This window comes from Hypanus sabinus, unplaced genomic scaffold (assembly GCF_030144855.1).
Source record: "Hypanus sabinus isolate sHypSab1 unplaced genomic scaffold, sHypSab1.hap1 scaffold_738, whole genome shotgun sequence".
Taxonomy (NCBI): domain Eukaryota; kingdom Metazoa; phylum Chordata; class Chondrichthyes; order Myliobatiformes; family Dasyatidae; genus Hypanus; species Hypanus sabinus.
In genome coordinates this window covers 199,615-223,064 of record NW_026781589.1, presented here as the reverse complement: position 1 = coordinate 223,064, position 23,450 = coordinate 199,615, and the positions used below count along the sequence as shown (strand labels likewise).

Sequence of the window (23,450 nt, the reverse complement as noted above, 5' to 3'; positions counted from 1 at the left end):
GAAGTGGAGGGAGTGGTTAGCACGTTTGCTGATGACATAAAGGTTGGAGGTGTTGTGGATAGACTGGGGGGCTGTCAGAGGTAACAGCGGGACATTGGTAGGATGGAAAACTGAGCAAGAAAGTGTCAGACGTTCAACCCAGATAATTGTGAAATGGCTCATTTTTGTTGATCTTCTCCACCAACCAACTAACCAGTAAAAAGGCAGGATGCAGAAGGACAGACAGAATAGCAGAATGTTAAACACAGTGGCAAGTGAAACACAATATTGGAAAATGCATGGTCGTGCACATTGGTTGTAGAAATAAATGTGCGGACCATTGCCTAAACGGGGAGAAATTCCAAAATACACAGAGGCAATGGGGCATCTTCTTCCTCTGCGCCATCACATCTTTCAACGCACGAGAACTAACTCCACATTTTTGCAGTATTTATTAATATGTTTAGTTTACATTAATTTTACATTCTTGCACCGCACTGATGCTGCAAACAGAGAAATTCTAGTCCATGTAAGTCTTAGATAATAAATCAAATGGAGATTCCAGTAGGAAACATCCGATGCGAGTGAACAGGACACTTGGCCCGCTGGTCTTCACTGGTCAGGACACTGAGTACATGTGACGGGAGGTCACGTTGCCGTGGGACAGGACGTCAGTGAGCCCGCACAGTTTTGGTCGCCCTGCTCTGGGAAAAAATGCCATTGAGCCGGAAAGAATGTAGAAGGAGATTTACAGGAAAATTGCCGGTACTCGAGTAACAGAGATGGAGAGAGGAAGGGGTCTTTATTCGCTGCAGCGTACAGAGTTGCATAAACTCAAGAGGGGCACAGACAGACGGTATGCGCATAGACTTTGACCCAGAGCTGGGGCATCGCGACCCAGACGGGACAGGATTTAGGTCAGAGTAGGTGGAGAGGAGATAGAAAGAGCGAGATCAGGGGGAGGCAGGTGTTAGAGTGAACGGAGTGGAGAAGGAGAGAGTGCGGTAGAGAGGGGGGGAAAGGGAGGGAACTATAAAGAGGTTGAAAGAGACTGGTTAAATAACGGGCGGAGAAAGGTCGAGGAAGTAGAATGAGGAGAGGGGGTAGAGAGAGATAGTGGGAGTGAGGAAGAGCTGGTTGGGGGAGGGATGGCGAGAAAGAAGGGGATAGATGGAGAGCGGTGTTTGTCCATGTGTGGTGGGGAGAACGGGGTTGCAAAAAGAGGACAATAGAGTAACAGGTGGGGGCAGACACTGCAGGGAGGATTTTGAGTGGATGGGCTGAGTGAGAGTGGAGGAGAGATATGGAAGGGAAAGAAAGGGAAAATCATTTGATTCAAGTCGGCTCTGCGGGCTGTTGACAGAGAAGCTGGATCTCTTCAGGAATATCTGGCCAGCAGGGGGCAGAATACTCGCAGATGAAATGGTGGTTCTTATGAAGGCAATTGTCACTCCCTCCACTCGATGCGCATGCACTGCAGGAGGACCTTCCGGAGGACACATTGTACAGCAGACCAGTGGCATCATCCCTATCATAAATGGTTAAAAAATGTGAACAGAGACGAAACAGGTCCGGCAGAACACGAGCCCGTTGCCAAACTAATCCCATTAAATCCGGGCAATCACCAGAGCCCTGGGTCGTTCCCAAAATAATTCCAGTGTTCCAATGTCTCCCTACTGCTCTGTGCCAGTCACCAAATTAATCCAACTAACCACCTCCCCTACAGCCTGCGGCCCGTCGTCCCGCGGTCTCCACAGACCTGAGGCAGACCCAGTGCGAATAGAACACACCCACTTTCTCCCGTCAGATCTATTCCACTCACCAAACAAATTCAAGTATCCCAACCTTCCACCCACACTCCACAGACATACGCTGTTCCGGAATTAATCCCATCGGCACAATACGATCCTCCAACCCTCTGTCGGTCTCCGAATCATTCCCACGGCTCCTCTCCCTCCCGAAAGTTTTTGTCCGTCTCCAGGTTAATCCCATTGCCCCTCACCGTTCCCTCAGCCCTGCGTCAGTCGGCAATCTGGACCCAATGACCGACTCCGTGGCCACATCCCCGTATCGGTCTCCAAACTAATCCAGTTGTCCTAATCTCTCCCCCAGATCAGTGTCAGACCCCAAACTGATCCAGCGGCTTAACTCTTTCTCACAGAGCAAGGCCTGTCGCCAAACTAATCCGACTCTGCCTCCTGCTCCCCACAGATTTGTGTCAGACTCCAAGCTAATTCCACGGCATCTCACAATCCCCACAGCCCTGCGTCAGTACCCAAAATAATCCCAGGGAAATAATCCCCGGAGCCCACTGACAATCGTCAAAATATTTCACTGCCTTGTCCCGCGACAGACCCGTATCGCTCCTAAACCTCGTATCATCCTCTCCCGACAGCAAATTCCATTACCCCACCCTCTTCTCACGAATCTGCTTCAGTCCGAAAACTAATCCCACTTTCTCCCCTCAAAACAGAGTCATTCCCCAACTCCCACCCCAGATCAGTCCAAATCTCACCCGGTCTCGCATTGTCTAATCCAGTAAGTAACGTTCCGGCGGATAAGAGAGCAGATAACAAAACTCTGTAAAATTAAATTCCTTTGATTAATGCCGAGACTGGAAAACTGTTAACGAGAGTGTGTGATGGGACGGTGTGAAGGGAGATTCACTCTGTGTCTGAACCCGGGAGTGTGTGAAGGGACGGTGTGGAGGGTGATTCACTCTGTGCCTGACCCCAGGAGAGTGTGATGGGACAGTGTAGAGGGTGATTCACTCTGTGCCTGACCCCAGTAGTGTGTGATGGGACAGTGTAGAGGGTGATTCACTCCGTGCCTGACACCAGGAGTGTGTGATGGGGCAGTGTAGAGGGAGCGTCACTCTGTGTCTGACCCCGGGAATGTTTGGGGGGACGGTGTGCGGGGAGATACACACCGTTTCTGACCCCGGTGCGTGACGGGACGGTGTTAAGGGAGTTTCTCTCTGTGTCTGACCCCGGGACTGTGTGATGAGAGGGTGTGGAGGGAGATTCTCTCTGTGTCTGACCCCGCGAGTCTGTAATGGGACGATGTGGCGGGAGATTCACTTTGTGTCTGACCACACGTATGTGTTATGATTCCTGTGTTACTGTGGGATCTTCTCGTTCTGTGACACATACCGCTTCATCCTGGGAATTGATTTCAAGAAGACTTGATTCACGTTTTGAACATTCTTTCATCGCTTTTAGGAAAGATGTTGCAAATTTGGATACGTAGTACCGCCTGTCAGTATTTGTGACAAAGTCCTTGGAACAGGCCTGCTCTGGAAATCAGGAGAAAGGAACACAGTGAATCTCTCCCGCACCGTCCAATCGCACATTACCAAGTATCAGGCACGCTGACCTTCCCTCCAAACCATCCGTCACACACTCACGGATTCAAGACACAGAGTGAATCTCGTTCCGCACTTTCCTATCGTACATGCCTGGAGAGGGACACAGAATGAAGTTTCCTCCACAACGTCCCATCACAGATTCACAGGATCAGGCACAGAGTGACGTTCCCTCCACATCATCCATCTTAGACTCTCCAATCAGGCACAGATTGAGGCTATCTGTACACTCCCCTGATACACTCACTGAGCAGGACACAGAATGATCCCCGCGACAAATTATCCCATCACACACTCAGTGTGTCAGAAACAGAGCGATGCTCCTTCCACAACGCCCCATCAGAGACCCCTGAAGTGGAGTGGTGTCCACTCCACTGAGCCTCGTCACACAGCCCGTTTCTCCCACACTCTGCATACTCCCGTGGTCAGACACAGAGTGAAACTCACTCTCTCTCTCTCTCTCTCTCTCTCTCTCTCTCTCTCTCTCTCTCTCTCTCTCTCTCTCTCTTTCTTTCACACACACACACAGGTTTAGACTGCACGCTGGTTTCTGTCAAATCACACGATCTTGCAGCCAGACCAAACACAGAAGCTTCCTCCACAGCGTGCCTTCACACATTCCCGGAGTGAGGCACAGACTTCAGCAGCTATCACAGTGTCCATTCGCATACTCCAGGAGCTCTTTCAGTACTAACCGATTCCTGACACCCGGAGAAAGACATTAGTGAAGCTATTTCTCCGTTTCCCATGACAGCATACATTAACTCCATGTCCTCATCACTCATTCCAACGGTCAGATGTGGAGTCAGACTCTGGGTGTTACTCCCTCCACACCGTCTCATAACACGCTCCTGGTGTCAGACATAGAGTGAATCTCCCTCCACACTGCACCTCACACACTCCCTGTGTAAGCGAACTTAATTTAGATCCTTCCACAATGTCCAAGTGATTCTCATTCTACAAGTTCTCAACGCAAAATGCAAGACACAGAGGGAATCTGCGTCCACAGGGTCCCATCACACTCTCCCGAGTCTAACACAGTGTGAATCTCCCTCCTTACGTTCCATCACACACTTCCTGGAGAGTCACAGAGTCAGTTTGTCTCTGAACCGTCCCATCACACTCCCCTCTGTTCACACACAAAGCGAAATTCCGCTCACACATTCAGACTATCTCCACAATATCCAATCACCCAGTCTGGCGAAGCATAGAATGAACGTCACTCTGCACTGTCCCATCACACAATCCCGCTGTCAGACACGGAGTGAAGCTGGATCCATACTGTCCCATCAGACATTGCCGGAGTGAGACACAGAGTGAAGCTAAAATGGTAAGTCTCACAATCCCGTGATCAGACCAAGAATGAATCCATCTCCACAACGTCCCATCACACCCTCCTGGATTCAGTGACAGACTGAAATTTCCTCCAGTCAGCCCCATCACGCACTCACCAGGTCAAACACTGAGTGAATCATCCTCCATACTATCTCTTTACACGCTCCAGATTCCACGCACAGAGTGACGCTTCCTCTCTCCAGACCTGCCCTGTGATGAGGAGCGGGTGAAAGAGGGGGATGATGCCTCACCTCTTCTACTGGTCAAAAAATCACAGATTTGAGCCTTGGTTTCGTTGACAGATCTGTAATTCGTTTCCATCTCAGAGAACTGGTGACGGAGATCGCTGTGCATTCCTGTAAGAAAAGACAGATTAGAGTTGAGCAAGGAAAGTTTGGATTGAAGGGATGAGTTTAACTCATTGTAATTTTCGGTCGGAGCTGACCTTAGACTAACGTATCTGTGATACTGAGAGGCATGGTGAAGGATGTTTAGCGTTTACAGTGACGCGTGACTCAGTGTCACGCTAACGAATGTGTCACAGAGAGTGTTTTATCGGTGTCACGGTGAAGGGTGGAACAGTGAAGGATGTTCTTGTGGCACACTGAGAGGCTTCGGCGCCACGTTGAGCGGCGTGTCTGTGTCACGCTGAGGAATTATCAATGTCCCGGTGAAGGTCCTGTTGTTGTTGTCATGGGGGCCTGCGTCGGTTTTGTGGTGGGCATGGCCGGTTGCTGTGAGGGACGTTTCGGTGTCACTGTGATAGGTGTTTCTGTGCCCCGGCGGGAGTTGTGCCGGATCACAACGAAGTGTATCTCGATGTCAAGGCGAGGGAAATGTCCTGGTGAGTGGTTGGTGGGATCACGGTTGGTGGTGTATCTTTGTCATGGTCAGGGGTGTGCTGGTCTCACAGAGCGGGGTTATGTCTGTTTCACGGTGAGAGACGTGTGGTGGTCACGGTGCCTGTCAGAGTGTCACGCTGAGCTGTCCAACGGTGTCACGGAGAGTATTATGTCGGTGTCATTGTGGATTCAGCTATCGGTATCAGTTCATGGGTTTGCCAGTGTCAGGGTGAGGCGTGGGTAACTGCCTCAATGAGTGGTATATCGGTGTTATGTTGAGGGGGAATACTGTCTCGGTAAGGGGTGTTACAGTGACTTCTGAGTCTTTGTTACGATGCGGTGTGTAGCGGAACACGTTGAGGAGAGTGAAGTTGTCACGGTGAACGGTACCTCAGTGTCACGGTGAAGAGCGTGTCGCTGTCACTGTGAGATGTGTTTCGGAGTCGCCTTGAGCAGTTTATCAGTAATACCGTCAGAGACATGTCTATATTACAGTGAGGGGTGCGTTGCGGTCAGTGTGACTGTCATGTGTGTATCAGGGCGATGGTCAGGAGTGTTCTTGTGTTCTGGTGTCTCTTTGAAGGCCGTTACCGTGACAGCATTGTTGATGTTATGATGAATGGCGTGTCGGTGTCAGGACGAGTCTTGATTGTGTGTCCGTGTTGTGTTGATGGGTTTTTACCGGTGTTACGGTAAGGGGCGTGTCGGTGTCCCTGTGGTGTTTTCTAATAACAATTCATTCCACTCCCTTTACTTATGGTCTGACACTACCGGGACACCGTTCCACTCACCGTAGATCAAGAAACCGGCCACTGTCACGATGAGGGCGGCAGTAACTAGGCAGAGTAGGCAGATCAGACGGTACGGTCTATTTCCGATCTTCACTTTCGACTGTTGTTCATGCGCAGCTGTGGAGAGACCACAAGACCATGAGACCATAAGATATAATAGCAGGGAGTGGACATTTGTGCTATCGAGTCTGCCCCGCCATTCAATTAAGGGCGAAAATAATTCTTCCAGTCATCCCCACTCCCGGGCCTACTGCCGATACCCTTTAATGCCCGGGCTAATCAAGAGCCTATCTCTCTCTGCGTTAAATGCACCAAATAATTTGGCTTTCAAGCCGCTCGTGGCAACAAATTGCACCGATTTAACAGCCTCTGAATAAAGTAATTTGTCGTCATCTCCGTTCTAAAAGGACGTCGTTCAATCCGGTAGTCGTGGCCATTTGTCCTAGAATCGCTTACCATTGGAAATAACATTTCCATATCTAATCTCTCCAGGCTTTGAGGGTTCGGTACGTTTCTATGAGACGCCCTCTCATTCTCCTGATCTCCAGGGAATACAGCCCAAGAGCTGCCGGATGTTCCTCAAACAACGACCCTCTCATTCCTGGAATCATTCTCGTGAAACATCTCCGAACCCTCTCCGATGTCAGTATTTATAAGAAGCCCAAAACCGCACACAATGCTCTCAGTGTGGTCTCACGAGTGCCTTTTGGTGCCTCAACATCACATCCCTGCTCTTATATTCTGTACCTGAATGTCAACATTTCATTCGCTTTCTTCACCACCAACTGAACTTGGGGGTTAACCTTTAGGGTATCTTGCACAGGTGCTCCCAAGTCATTCTGCAAATCTGCATTTTGAGTTCTCTCACCATCTGTATAATAGTCCGATTGTTTATTTCTTCCTCCAAAGTGCACGACCATATACGTTCCAAAATTGTGTCTTATTTGCCTCTTCTTTGCCCATTCCCCTAAACTAACTGCGTCCCTCTGTAAGCTCTCTGTTTCCTCAACAATTCCCGCTCCTCCACCTATCTTTGCAAATTCTGCACAAGTCTTTGACAGACATTGTCGAAATCAGCGGTCCCAACACGGACCCCTGTGGACCTCCACTGGTAACCGGCAGGCAGCGAAAATAGGATCCCTTCATTCCCGCTCTCTCTTTTCTGCCAATCAACTAATGCTCCCCCCGAGCTAGAAACCTCCCTGTAATTCTACGGGCTCTGATCTTCCGAAGCAGCCCCATGTGTGGCACATTGTCAAAGGCCTTCTGAAAATCCAAATACACTGTCGATTCCTGAAAGATCATTGTTCTTCCCTCGGCCATCTCTCCGCCTACTTCCTTCAGAACCCGAGGGTGCATTCCATCAAGTCCATGAGAATTAATCCAAGTCACTGCCAACCTCAGTTACTTTCAGTCGTAATCGCCTAGAGACAAATTCCTTGACTCGGCAAAGGCTGAGAAGTGTCTGACTGATTCCAGAGGTGTTTTTTTCTGTCTCCTATGCTATTGATTAAGTTGGAGTCGTGGGTCTTATCTCCATCAACTTCATTTGGGCGCTTCACTGGGTCTCTCATGGGAGGCTTGTCCAGAAGATTATGATCCATGGGACACATGGGGAATTGGCCGTCTGGATTAAGAGTTTATTATTTTTCACAGTTGTATTATTGTTTGGCCGGTGTGTTCTTTTCCCACACATCGGATACATGACGGACTAAACCCTTCCGTTCTCCAGCCGGATCTGTGCCTGATCTCTGCCGCAATGAACTCTTTTGTTTGCCAGTTTCCAACATGATCCACAAGAGCACCCGTCTTCACATCATGTGCAACTCACCAACACACCCATCTACAAATTCAACCCGATGATTTATACACATCACAGTCAGGAGTTGGAACGTGCTCGCAGATGCATTAAAATTTGAAACACTTGGGCAAATAACATCTGACGCTTCCAGAATGCAGCCACAACTGTGAACTCTGACCTGTTTGTGCAGCAGTTGGCATCCTTCTGGGTCCTGAGGTGATGTGAGCATCCTCGTCCTCGTCAATGAAAGGATCGTCTCTTCGAAAGTTCACCTCTGTGTAGGTGGAGATCAGACCATCTGGAAGAGAGAGTCGGACAAGCAGGTCAGGGAGAGAATCAGACAGCGGTAGAGAATGAGGGAGAGAGTTGCGGAGAGAGTCGTGGTGAAAGAGAAGAGAGCAGAGGAGAGAGAGGAGTCTGCGAGAAGGAGAGATGTGTAATCGGGGGAATGTGAAAGAGGGAGCAGAGAGTGTGGGAAAGGGGAGAATGGGGAAAGGTAAGTAGATAGAGGGGAATGTCATCGCAGAGAGCAGGAGTCGTAGAACGGGAGAGATGTGGAAAAACAGAGAGAAGTGTTGGGAAAGGGGAGAGCGTGAGAGTGTGCGGCAGGGAAAGAGTGGAGGAAGAAAAGAAGATGAGAGAGGATCAGTGTGTGAGAGATAGGGGTAGAAAGACGGAGGCAGGGGAGAGAGAGGAGAGAGAGTGATGAGAGAGTTGGTTTAGAACGGGGTCAGCGTTATACGCATTTTATAAAGTTATTGTTTCTCACTGAATCTTGCCACACCACTCCCTCCTCGCCACTCTTCCCAAGGTGTTTCCTGCTCACCGACCATGCCACAGCACTCCCTGCTCCCGCACCCGCCCCATCACACACCTCCCCTCAGTGCCCCCAGTTTAACCCCCTCTCACGTTACTCCCACCACACAAAAATTACATCGCATTTTCTGCACCGACCCCACACAGAGAAACTCCTAATTCCTTTCCACAGCCCTCCCTCTGTACCGCCCCGCCTGTTGCTCTGCCTCCACTCCGACCCTTCACAGAGCGCTCTCCCTACTCACCGACCCTCCCATAGAGCCCGTCTCACATCCAGTCTCGCACACATTGCTCCTGACCTATTGTCTGACAGGGAACAATCAAGGTTAACTGTACGCTTGGGATGACATTGCTCGACTTGAAGATTCACATCATCTGTTCAGAGTCAAACCAATAAAGTGAAACTGACCTCCATTCGTCCGGACCCGGGGAACAGGGAGGGATTTGAAATGAAGTTCCACATACGATACATCAGGTTTAGCTGGGGACAGAACAGTGAGAGTCAGAAAGAGGGTGAGGCTCCCTCTACACCGTCACATCACACACTCCCGGGGCCAGACACAGAGTTAAGTCTTCCTTCACTCTGTACCATAATGTGGGACAGACTGCGCTTTGGAGCGTACAATTTTGAGGAGGGACTTGATAGAGGTATTTAAAATTATGAGGGGGATAGATCGAGTTGACTTGGATAGGCTTTTTCCATTGAGAGAACGGGAGATTCGAACAAGAGGACATGATTTGAGTTAGTGGGCAAAGGATTAAGAATAATAGAGTGGGAATTTCTTTACTCAGAGAGTGGTAGCTGTGTGGAACGAGCTTTCAGTCGAAGTGGTATAGGCATGTTCGGTATTGTCATTTAAAGTAAAATTGGATAGGCAAATGGACAGGAAAGAAATCGACGGTTATGTGCTGAGTGCGGGCCAGTGGGACTAGGTGAGAATAAGCGTTCGGCACGGACTAGAAGGGCGGAGACGGCCTGTTTCCGTGCTGTAATTGATATATGTTTGTTTTATGGTTTATATTCTACAGTCTCGTGATCCGAAAAGGAGTGACGCTACTTCCACTCCGTTCCATTACACAGTCCCGGTGTCGTATACAGAGTGAAGCCACCTCCACAAGCCCCATTACAAACTCACCGGGTTAGAAAGACACTGAAACTCCCTCCCTCCATCTCTGCCCCACTCACCTCCCGATGGAGACAGTGAGTCCGGTTTTGCGAGCTGCTTCTTCTTGAAAGTCTCGCTCTTGTCCATTCTGTCGATGGCCCTCTGTGTCTCTGAGCTCAGCGAGGGGAAGTAACCGTTGTCAGAGGAAGCCTATGTTGACAAGTGGATCAGAGCGAAATCAACAGACCCCGGATGAGCGGCTGAAGAAGAGAGGAGCCGAGAGCAGAGGGGGGAAGCGCTGGGGAAGAGGGAGATTGAGGGTGTGAGAGGGGTTGGTCTGTAGCGATTAGAGTGGTGCGGGGAGAAGAATAGTGCGAGTGGAGAGAAACAGAGGGAGGGAGAGTGAGGGGAATGTTAAGGTTTGGCAGAAAGAGAGTCATGAATTACATGGGTTAGAAAAGGGTATCACTGAAAAAAGCGGAAGGCAAAAACAAGGGGCGGGAATGGAGAGAGAGGTGTAGAAATAGAGTGGGAGAATTGCTGGAGAGATTCAAATTCACCCCCCTCTCCAGCTCTCTGCTTTTTCCTCCACTTCTTCCCTTTCTATCTCACATCCTCCACTGAATGCAAGGGGGGAAATGAAAGGAAATGGGGGCTTTTGAAATGCGGGTGAGGGTAGTGGAGAAAGGGGTGATAGTGCGGGAGGCGATGTGCTATAGCGGTTGTGTGTATGAGTGTGTGAATGTGTGTGTGTGTGTGTGTGTGTGTGTGTGTGTGTGTGTGTGTGTGTGTGTGTGTGTGTGTGTGTGTGTGTGTGACAGAGAGAGAGAGAGAGAGAGAGAGCGCCTCGGCACCGGCCGAACAAACACTCCCGGGATCAGACATTAGTGCAACACCTTCCATACTGTCCCATTGCACAGTCCCAGGGTCACAAACAGATCGAATCTTCCTCTTCACTTCCTTTCTCCTTCCCAGCAATCAGCAGTTTTACACCGTTCCCGTAGTCTCCAAAAGTGTGTCTGTCTCAGAGATAATAGGTGTTTGTGAGTCCAGAGAAAGGTCAGAGGAAGGTGGGGGAGTGGAAAGTGGACAGGTGGTGAGTTTCCAGTCACTCTGAGGATATGTTGTTAAACCACACGACCGACCTGTACACACAGAGACGGAGAGAAGCTGAGAAGCGAGAGATCGATATCCGGTGGAAGTGAGCAGCAATAACGTTGTGCAAGGCGTTGACCACATGTCTGACCCCTGAAGTGTGTGATGGGACGATACAGAACAAAGAACAGAAAACGATACAACACAATACTGGCACTTCTTGCCCACAATTTTGTGCCGACTCTTATACCCTGCTCCCATATAAAACCCCAACTTTAATTCCCCCATATAGCTGTCGAGTAGTCTGTTAAATGTCACTAGAGTATGTGTCTCCACCACTGACTCAGTCAGTGCATTCCACACACCAACCACGCTCTGAGTAAAATTCCTTCCTCTGATATCCCCCGTGAACTTTGCTCCACTTACCATAAAGCCATGTCCTCTTGTTTTGAACTGTGGTGTCCTGGGGAAGAGGCGCTGGATGTCCACTCTATATTTTCCCCTTAATATCTTGTACAACTCTAACATATCTCCTCTCATCCTATTTCAGTCCAGAGAGTAATGCCCTCGCTCGCTCAATCTCTGCTCGTAATGCATACTCTCTAAACCAGGCAGCATCCTGGTAAATATCCACTAAACCCTTTTCAATGATTCCACATCCTTCCTCTCGGTAGGCGACCTGAACTGGACACAGCACTCCAAGTGTGGCCTAACCAGAGTTTTATAGAGCTGCTTCATTACCCCGTGTCTCTTAAACTCTATGCCTCGACTTAAGAAAGCTAACGCCCCATAAGCTTTCGTTTCTTCCCCATCTACCTGTGAGGCAACTTTCAGGGATCTGTGGACATGTAACCCCAGATCCCTCTGCTCCTCCACACTACCAAGTATCCTGCCATTTACAGTGTGTGATTGGACGGTATAGAACATAGAAGAGAAAACGATGCAGCTAATCTCTGGCCCTTCGGCCCACAATGTTTTGACCGACCCATTTAAACCCCCAACGTAAATTCCCTCATATGCCTGTCTAGTAGTCTATTAATTTTCACTTGTGTATTTGCCTCCAACACTGAATCAGGCAGTACATTCAACGCACCAACCACTCTCTAAGTAACAGCCATTCCGCTGATCTCTCCTTTGAACTTTGCTCCCATTACCTTAAAGCCAATTGCTCTTGTATTGTGCAGTGGTGTCCTGGGGAAGAGGCGCTGGGTGTCCACTCTGTCTATTCCTCTTAATATCTTGTACACGTCTTTCATGTCTCCTGTCATCCTCCTTCTCTCCAGATAGTAAAGCCCGAGCGTTGCTAACCAATGTTTTACAGAGCTGCATCAATAAGCCGCGACTAAACTATGAGGCGACTTTCAGGGATCTGTGGGCGTGTACACCCAGATCCCTCTTCTCCTCCAAAAGTATCAAGCATCCTATCATTTACTTTCTACTCTGCCTTGGAGTCTGTCCTTCCAAAGTGTACCACCTCACACTTCTCCGGGTTGAACTCCATCTGCCACTTTTTAGCCCACTTCTACATCCTATCAATGTCTCTCTGCAATCTTCGACAGTTCCCTGCACAATCTACAAAACCAGCAAGCTTTGCATCATCTGAAAACTTGACAACCAGTCCTTCTACCCCCACGAAAAGTAAGGGTTCCAGTCACAACCACTAGTCACAACCCTCCAATCTGAATGTACCCCCTCCCCCACGTCCCTCTGCCTTCTGCAGGCAACCCAATTCTGAATCCACCTGGCCAAACATCCCTGGATCCCATGCCTTCTGACTCTCTGAATATATCTGCATATTGGAACCTTGTCAAATTCCTTACAAAAATACGTGTAGAAATAGATCAAATGCACTACCTCATCTATATGCCTGGTCACCTCCTCAAAGAACTCTATCAGGCTTGTTAGACACGACCTGCCTTTCCCAAAGCCATGCTGACTATCCCTGATCAGAGCATGATTCTCGAAATGAGCATAGATTCTTTCCCTAAGAATCCTTTCCAACAACTTTCCCACAACAGACGTCAGACTCACTGGTTTATAATCATCCAGACAATCCCTTCTAACACTTTGAAGAAGAGGACAGCATTCTCCTCCCTCCAGTCTTCCGGTACCACACTCTGATTCTACCCTTTTCAGTGAGGCAAACTGAGGGAGTTAAACCCTGTCTGACTATGAGAGTGTGTGATGTAACGGTGTCGAGGGAGATTCACTCTGTGTCTCACCCCAGGAGAGTTTAATTTGACAGCGTGCAGGGACAATATTCTCTGTTGCGTCCCGCGAGTGTGTAATGGGGGCTGTGTGGAAAGTGATTCACCAAATGTCTGACTCCAGCCCTTTGTAATTGGGCGGTGGGGAGGGGGATTCACCATGTGCCTGACACCTGGAGAGTGTGATAGGACAAAATGGATGGAGATACTCCCTGTGTATGACCCCGGGAATGTGTAATTGGAGAGTATAGAGGGAGCTTCATTCTGGTGTGTATCTCTCACAAATATCCTTTCCTCTTTTGAATTTAATACAAGACGCTGGCAAACAGAGTTAGAACAAGGCTGCTGCTCCCAATCGTCTGCTCTGGGAAATAGGACCAATGAATAGTGAATCTCTCCGCACACCGTCCATTGCATTCGCCGGTAGGCAGACAGAGAAAATGGAATCGCTCCTACCAGCCCATCACACTTTCACGACTTCAGTTGCAAAGTGAAGGTCCCTCCGAGCCGTCCGATCACACAGACTCAGCGGTTAAGAGAGAAAGTGCAGCTCCCTCTCGACTCTCTCATGCGATAGTCCTGTTGGCAGACAGACAGAAGTTTCCAACACAGTCTCCCAAAGCACATTCCCGGGGTCAGACACAGAGTGAATCTCCCTCCACACCGTCCCATCACACACACCCGGGGTCAGACACAGAGTGAATCTCCCTCCATACCGTCCCATCACCCACTCCCGGGGTCAGACACAGAGTGAGCCTCCCTCCTCACTGTGCATGACACACTCCCGGTGTCAGACACAGAGTGAACCTCCCTCCACACCGTCCCATCACACACTCCGGGGGTCAGACACAGAGTGAAAATCCCTCCACACCGTCCCATCACACACTCCCTGGGTCAGACACAGAGTGTACCTCCCTCCACACCGTCCTATCACCCACTCCCGGGGTCAGACGCAGAGTGAATCTCCCTCCATACCGTCCCATCACACACTCCCAGGGTCAGACACAGAGTGAATCTCCCTCCACACCATCCAATCACACACTCCCGTGTTCCGACACAGAGTGAATCTCCCTCCACACCGTCCCATCACACACTCCCAGGGTCGGACACAGAGTGATTCTGCCTCCACACCATCTCATCACTCACTCCCTGGGTCAGACACACAGTGAATCTCTCTCCAAACCGTCCCATCACGCACTCCCTGGGTCAGACACAGAGTGAATCTCCCTCCACACCGTCCCGTCACACACTCCCAGGGTCGGACACAGAGTGATTCTCCCTCCACACCATCTCATCACACACTCCCTGGGTCAGACACACAGTGAATCTCCCTCCACACCGTCCCATCACGCACTCCCGGGGTCAGACAGAGTGAATCTCCCTCCACACCGTCCCATCACGCACTCACGGGGTCAGACACAGAGTGAATCCCCCTCCACACCGTCCCATCACGCACTCCCGGGGTCAGACACACAGTGAATCTCCCACCTCGCCGTCCCAAGACACATTCCCGTGGTCAGACACCGAGGGTACCTCCCTCCACACCGTCCCGTCACACACTCAAAGGGTCGGACACAGAGTGATTCTCCCTCCACACCATCTCATCACACACTCCCTGGGTCAGACACACAGTGAATCTCCCTCCACACCGTCCCATCACGCACTCCCGTGGTCAGACAAAGTGAATCTCCCTCCATACCGTCCCATCACGCACTCCCGGGGTCAGACACAGATTGAATCTCCCTCCACACCGTCCCGTCACACACTCCCTGGGTCAGACACAGAGTGTACCTCCCTCAACACCGTCCCATCACACACTCCAGGTGTCAGACACAGAGGGAGTCTCCCTCTAGACCGTCCCATCACACCCTCGTGGGGTCAGACACAGCTTGAATCTCCCTCCACACCGTCCCATCAAACACACGCGGGGACAGCCACAGAGTGAATCTCCCTCTTCACTGCCTTTCTCCCTCCCACCAATCACAGTACTCCGGCGTTCCTGGAGTCTCCAACAGTCTGTCTGTTTCAGAGATAATTAGTTTGTGCGAGACCAGAGATAGAACGGAGGAAGGTGGGGGAGTGGAAAGAGGCTGTGGAGGGGTGGTGAGTTTCCAGCCACTGGGAGGAAATGTTGTGAAACCACACGACTGGCCTGTACACAGAGACGTAGAAAAGCTCAGAAGCGAGAAATCTATATCCGGTGGAAGTGAGCAGCAGTAACTCCAACGTTGTGCAAGGAGTTGACCACGTGTCTGACCCCGGAAGTGTGTGATTGAACACTATAGAACATAGAACAGAAAACGATGCAGCACCGTACTGGTCCTTCGGCCCACAATGTTGTGCTGACCCTTATACCCTGCTCCCATATAAACACCATCTTAAATTCCCCCACATAGCTGTCTAGTAGTTTGTTAAATGTCACTAAAGTATATGTCTCCACCACTGACTCAGGCAGTACATTCCACGCACAAACCACTCTCTGAGTAAAATTCCTTTCTCTAATATCCCCCTTGAACTTTGCTCCACTTACCTTAAAGCTATGTCCTCTTGTTTTGCGCAGTGGTGTCCTGGGGAAGTGGCGCTGGCTGTCCACTCTGCCTTTCCCTCTTAATATCTTGTACTCCACTAACAAGTCTCGTCTCATCCTACTTCTGTCCAGAGAGTAAAACCCTAGATCCCTTAATCTCTGCTCATATTGCATACTCTCTAAAACAGGCAGGATCCTTCTAAATCTCCTCTGCAACCTTTCCAATGCGTCCACATCCTTCCTATAGTGAGGCAACCAGAACTGAACACAGTACTCCAAGTGTGGGCTAACCTGTGTTTTACAGAGCTGCATCAATAAGCCGCGTCTCTGAAACTCTGCCCCTCGGCTTATGAAAACTAATACTACATTAGCTGCCTTAACTACACTATCTATCCGTGAGGCAACTTTCAGAGATCTGTGGACATCTGTGGAGATCTGTGGAGATCTGGTACTCCACCCTTCCATGTATCCTGCCATTTACTTTCTACTCTGCCTTGTAGTATGCCCTTCCAAAGTTTACCACCTCACATTTCTCCGGGTTAAACTCCGTTTGTCACTTCTCAGCCCCCTTCTGCATCCTATCAATGTCTCTCTGCAATCGTTTTAGATTTTTCTACACTGTCCGCAGCACCACCAACCTTTATGTCGTCTGCAAACTTGCCAACCCACATCTTCTACCCCAACATTAGGTCGTTAATAAAATCACGCAATGTAGTGTTCCCAGTACCGATCCCTGCTGGACACCACACGTCACAGCCTTCCAGTCCGAATCTACACATGCTCCACAACACACTGCTTTCTGCAGCCAAGCCAATTCAGAATCCACCTTGATAAGCCTCCGTGTACCAAATGCCTTCTGACTTTCAGAATAAGCCTACCGTACAGAAACTTGTAAAATGCCGTACCAAAATTCATGTAGATTTTACATCCACTGCGCTGCCCTCATCTTTATGCCTGGTCTCCACCCTAAAGAACTCTATCAGGCTAGTTAGAGACGACCTGCCCTTCGCAAAGCCATGCTGACTGTCCCTCATCAGACCATGATTCTCTAAATGCCCATAGATCCTATCTGTAAGAATCTTTACACACCACAGCTTGACCACCACAGTCGTAAGGCTCAATGGTCTGTAATTACTCGGACTATCCCTACTAACCTATTTGAAGAAGGGTCAAAATGTTGCTCCCGGCAATCCTGCGGTACCATTCCCGTGGACAACAAGAAAATAAAGATCGTAGCCAGAAGTTCAGGGATGTTTTCCATCGCCTCGTGAAGCATCCTGGGGACTATTCCTACAGGCCCCGGGCATTTATCCAGACTAACATATTTTAACAACTCCAACGCCTTCTATCCCTTAATATCAACGTGTTCCAGAACATCAACCTCACACATATTGTCCTCACATTGTTGAATGCTGAAGACAAGTAAATACTGATGACCTCACTCTATTCCACAACCGTCAGGCACATCTTCCCACCTTTATCTCTAATCTCTCCTATCTTTAGACCTCTCATCTTTTTGCTCTTCACATAATTCAAGAATTCCTTGGGGTTTTCATTTACCCTTCTCGCCAATGCCGTCTCTTACACTCTCCGTGCTCTCCTCAGTTCCTTCCGAAGCTCATTTCTTGCTACCCAATATTCCTCAATAGATTCATCTGATCCCTCCTTCCTAAACCTCATGTATGCTGGCTTCTTCCTCCTGACTAGATTCTCCACCGCACTTGTCACCATCGTGCCTTCATTCCACCATTCTATATCTTCCTCACTGGAACAAATTTAACCCTAATATCCTGCAAAAGATCTGTAAACATCGAACAAATGTCCACAGTACATTTCCCTGCAGAAACATCATCCCAATTCACACACGCATGTTCTAAATTTATAGCCTCATAATCTGTCGTTCCCCACTTAAAAATGTTCTCTGTCCTCTCTGTTTTTTTTTACCGTTTTCAATGAGGCAAATGGAGGCAGTTAAACTCGCTGACTGAAACCGGTAGTGTGTTATGTGGCGGCGTGGAGGAATATTCACCATGTGTTTGACGCCGGGAATATTTGATAGGACGGTAAGGAGAGAGGTACAATGCTTGTCTGACCCCGTGAGTGTCTAATAGGACGGTGTTGAGGGAGATTTACTCTGTGTCTGACCCCAGGAGTGTGTGATGGGACAGTGTGGAGGGAGATTTACTCTGTGTCTAACCCTGGACTTGTGTGCTGGGGCGGTGCGTTACAAGATTCTCTTTGTGTCTGATCACAGAAGTACGAAATGGGATGGAGCTGAGGGAATGTTATTCCTGTGTGAATAAGTCAACCACTCAATTGCTCATTTGAGTTTATTACAAGACGCTTTGGAGCAGAGTTTGAACAAAGCTCCTTCGCCCCATCGTCTGCTCTGAAAAATAGGAACAATAAACAGTGATGCTTTCTCCTCAGCGTCACTTACTCCGTGGGTAGTCCGACACAGAATGGGCATCGTCTTATATATGCCCTTCACACATTCTCGGCGTCAGGTGTAAAGCGAAGATCCCTCCTAACCGTCCGGGTCCGGCGTATAGACCCGGCGTGTAGTGCATCAAGAGTGAAGCTCCTTATGCACTCCACATCAAATTATCCTATTGTCAGACGTACAGGCAAGTTCCTACCACACTCTCCCAAAACACATTCCCGGGATCTGACACGGAGACATGATCCCAAAACACAGTCCCAGCACATACTAACTGCGCTAGAAAACCGAGTAAAGTTGATTCCACACCGTCCAATTTCACACTCCCGGGGTCAGACACAGAGTGAATCTCCCTCTTCACTCCTCCTCTCCCTCTCACCAATTACCCGTTTTTCTGCGTTCCTGTAGTCTCCAACAGCGTGTCTGTCTCAGAGTTAATAAGTGTATGTGTGAACAGGGATAGAGCAGAAGAGGGTGGGGGAGTGGAAAGAGGGCTGTGAATGCGTGGTGAGTTTCCAGTCACTGGGAGGAAGGGGTGTGAAACCACACGACCGGTCTGTACTCACAGAGAAAAGCTGAGAAGCGAGAAATCGATATCCGGTGGAAGTGGACAGCAGTAACTCCAACGTTGTGCAAGGAGTTGACCACGTGTCTGACCACGGGAGAGTGTGATGTGAAAGTACAGAACATATAACAGAAAACGATACATTACAGTAATGGCCGTTCGGCCTACAATGTTTTGCCGACACTTATACCCTGCTCCCATATAAAGCCCCACATTAAATACACCATAAACCTGTCTAGATGTCCACCACTGACTCAGGCAGTGCATTCTACGCACCAATTACTCTCTGAGTAAAAATACTTCCTCTGATATTCCCCTTGAACTTTACTCCACTTACCATAAAATCATGTTCTCTTGTATTCAGCAGTGGTGTCCTGGGGAAGAGGCGTTGGCTGTCCACACTATCTTTTCCTCTTAATATCTTGTACACCTCTAACATGTCTCTTCTCATCCTCCTTCTGTCCAAAGAGTAAAGACTCAGCTCCCTTAATCTCTGCTCATAATGCATACTCTCTAAAACAGGCAGCATACTGGTAAATCTCTTGTGCACCCTTTCCTCTGATCCCACATCCTTCTTATAGTGAGGCCACCAGAACTGGACACAGTATCCCATGTGTGGACTAACCTATGTTTTACAGAGCTTCATCAATAAGCTGCGACTCTTAAACTGTGACCTTCGGCTTATGAAAACTAACACTCAATTGGCTGCCTTAAATACACTATCCACCCGTGAGGCAACCTTCAGGGATCTGTGGACATGTACCCCGAGATCCCTATGCTCCTCCACACTTCCATGTATCCTGCCTTTTACTTTCTACTCTGCATTGTATTATGTCCTTCCAAAGTGTATCACCTCACACTTTTCTGGGCTGAACTCCATCTGCCACTCCTCAGCCCAGTTCAGCACCCTATCAATGTCTCTCTGCAATTTTCGGGATTTTTCAACACTGGCCACAACGCCACCTACCTTTGTGTCGTCTGCAAACTTGCCAACAAGCCCTTCTACCCATATTTTACCCATATTTTATTCATGTAGATTTTACATCCACTGCGCTGCCCTCATCTATATGCCTGGTCACCTCCTTAAAGAACACTATCAGCCTTCCTTGAACGGTGTAAAGTCAGGTAAGGGAGAAATACAAAGAGATCTTGGAGTCCTTGTTCATCAGTCACTAAAGGTGAATGAGCAAGTGCAGCAGGCAGTGAAGAAGGCTAATAGAATATTGGCCATTATTACAAAGGGAATTTTGTACAAGAGAAAGGAAATCCTCTTGCACATGTACAGGGCCGTGGTGAGTCCACACCTGGAGTATTGTGTACAGTTATGGTCTCCAGCGTTAGGGAAGTAAATCCTGGCTGTAGAGGAATTGCCGCATTGATTTACAAGGTTAATTCCTGGGATGACAGGACTGTCTTATGCAGAGAGGTAAGAGAGACTGTGCTTGTACAGGCTGGAATTAGGGAGATTGGGAGGGGATCTGTTTGCAACATATAAGATTATTAAGGGATTGGACAAGATAAGGCAGGAAATATGTTCCAGATGTTGGGAAAGTCCAGTACCAGAGGGCATGGTTTGAGAATAAGGGATATAGGACAGAGTTAAGGAAAAACTTCTTCTCCCAGAGAGTTGTGGGGTCTGGAATGCACCGCCTCGGAAGGCACTGGAGGCCAATTCTCTATATGCTTTGAAGAAGGAAATAGAGATATGGATAGAGGAATCAAGAATTATGGGAAAAAGGCAAAGAAACGGGTATTGATAGTAGATGATCAACCAAGATCTCAAAATGGCGGTGCTGGCTCGAAGGGCCGAATAGTCTACTTCTGCATCTATTGTCTATTGTCTATTCTTAGACACGACCTGCCCTTCGCAAAGCTATGCTGACTGTTCCTGATCAGACAGTGATTCTCTAAATGCCCATAGACCCTATCAGTAAGAATCTTTGCCAACAGCTTGACCACCACAGACGTAAGGCTTACTGGTCTATAAATACTCGGACTACCCCTACTAACCTATTTGAAGAAGGGGACAACATGCGTCTCCCTGCAATCCTGCGGTCCCATTCCCGTGGACAACGAGGACAAAGATCCTAGCCAGAGGCTCAGGAAAGTTTTCTGTCGACTGGTGGAGCAGACTGGGTACTATTCCTTCAGGCCCCGGGGAATTATCCACACTAAATTATTTTAACAGTACCAACGCCTACACTCCCCTAATATCAACGTGCTCCAGAACATCAACCTCACTCATACTGTCCTCACCGGAAAAAAGTTCTCTCACTTTAGTGCATACCGTAGACAAGTCATTATTAATGACCTCGCTCTATTCCACAGCCTCCAGCCACATCTTCCCACCTTTGTCTCTAATCGGACCTATCTTCTTTTCCTCTCATTTTTTTGTTCTTCACATAATTCAAGAATTCCTTGCCGTTTTGCTTTACCCATCTCGCCAACGCCTTCTCATGCCCCCTTCGTGCTCTCTTCAGTTCCTTCCTAAGCTCCATTCTTGCTCCCCAATATTCCTCAATAGACCCATCTGATCCTTGCTTTCTAAACCTCATGTATGCTGCTACTTCCACCTGACCAGATTCTCCACCACACTTGTCACCATCGTTCCTTCACTCCGCCATTCATTAATCTTTCTCACTGGAACAAATTTAACCCTAATATCCTGCAAAAGAACCCAAAACATCGAACAGATGTCCATAGTACAATTCCCAGCAGAAACTTCATCCCAATTCAAACACACACACACACGTTCTAGATTTAAAGCCTCATAATCTGTCATTCCCCACCTAATAATGTTCTCTGTCCTCTCTGCTTTTTTACCGTTTTCCATGAGGCAAATGGAGGCAGATAGCCTCGCTGTCTGAAAGCGGAAGTGTGTAATAGGACGACATGGAGGGAGATTCACCGTGTGTCTAACACCCGGAATATGTGATAAGACTAAGGAGAGAGGTACAATGTTTGTGTGACCACGGGAGTGTGTAACGGGACGCTTTGGGGGGATCTTCACTCTGTGTCTGACCACGGTGGTTTGTGATGGGACGGTGTTGAGGGAGCTTCACTCTGAGTCTAACCACGGGACTGTATGATTCGACGGTGCTGATGGAGTTTAACCATGACTCCCAAGCCGGTACCGCGTGATAGGATTGTGTGGATAGGGAGCTTCACCAGTTGTCTGACAGAATGCAGTTTGTGAAGGTACGGTTTGCAGGGAGCTTCTCTCTTTGTCTGACTGTGTGATTGGGACAGTGTGGAGAGATATTCTCTCAGCGTCTGACCCCGGGAGTGTATGATGGGATGGTGTAGAGGGGGTTTCATTCTGTGTCTGACTCCGGGAGCGTGTGATGGGCCGGTGTGGAGGGAGAATCAATCTGTGTGTGACCCCGGGGTGTGTGATAGGACGGTGTGTAGAGAGATTCACTCTGCGCATGAAACCGGGACTGTATGATGGGGCGATGTCGAGGGAGCTGCTCGATGTGTCTAACACCCGAAGTATGAAAGAGGACTGAGTGGAGGGAGCTTCAGATTGGTGTGTACGGAAGTTCTGTTTGGCTCACACATACCTCTTCCTCTTTTGAATGTATTCCAAGACACTTTGAAAGAGAGTTAGAAGTTTGCTGCCTCGCACTATCGTCCTTTTTGGAAAATAGGACCCTCTCCACACCGTCCATTAAATCCCCCGGTAGTCAGATTCAGAATATGGATCCTTTCACATCGGGCCATCACACATTCCCGGCGTCAGTTGTAAAGAGAATATCTCTTCGAACCACCGGATCACACAGACTCGGTGGTTTAGAGACAGAGTGAAGCTCCCTCTGTACCTCCCAACAAATAGTCCTGTTGACAGACGGAAAGAGAAATTCCTGAAACACTCTCCCAAAACTCATTCACTGGATCAGAATTAGAGCCAAAATCTCAAAGCACAGTTCCAACACATACAAACAGCTTTAGACACAGTAAAGTTGCTTTCACACCGTCCAACTTCACACTCCCGGGTTCAGACACAGATTGAATCTCTTTCAACACTTTACTCTACTCTACTCTACTCAGTCCCATTACACAGCCCCGCGGTCAGACACGGAGTGCAGCGCTCTCCACACTACCCCATTACACACTCCCGGGTCGAGCTCGGAGTTAAGCGCTCTCCACACTACCCCATTACACAGCCCCGCGGTCGGACACGGAGTGTAGCGCTCTCCACACTACCCCATCACACACTCCCGGGTCGAGCTCGAAGTGAAGCACTGTCCGAAGAGGCCCCACACAGACCCCAGAGATCAGACACAGAGAGAAGCTTCATTCACACAGCCACATTACACACACCCGTGGTAAGACTCGAAGTGATGCTCCCTCCACATAATCACCTCAAATAGATTCACCCGGAGTCAGACACAGAGTGTATCTCCCTGCACACCGTCCCAACACACACACTCGGGGTCAGACACCGAGTGTATCTCCCTCCACACCGTCCCATCACACACTCTCGGGGTCAGACACAGAGTGTATCTCCCTGCACACCGTCCCATCACACACTCTCGGGGTCAGACACAGAGTGAATCTCCCTCCACACCGTCCCATCACA

The 23,450-nt window shown here is 49.0% G+C and overlaps 1 protein-coding gene across 1 annotated transcript; it reads right to left on the bottom strand.

Annotated features, from left to right (window-relative positions):
- Positions 1-435: 435 nt before the first annotated feature.
- LOC132390015 (uncharacterized) lies at positions 436-22,511 on the bottom strand. Its single transcript, XM_059962593.1, has 10 exons — positions 22,432-22,511; positions 13,793-13,915; positions 10,115-10,244; positions 9,338-9,409; positions 8,291-8,410; positions 6,312-6,428; positions 4,930-5,034; positions 3,132-3,274; positions 2,495-2,559; positions 436-1,507 (listed from the first exon to the last, which is right to left on the bottom strand). The coding sequence occupies exons 3-10, from the start codon at positions 10,179-10,181 to the stop codon at positions 1,315-1,317; spliced, it is 882 nt and encodes a 293-aa protein (XP_059818576.1). The 5' UTR covers positions 10,182-10,244; positions 13,793-13,915; positions 22,432-22,511; the 3' UTR covers positions 436-1,314.
- Positions 22,512-23,450: the final 939 nt, after the last annotated feature.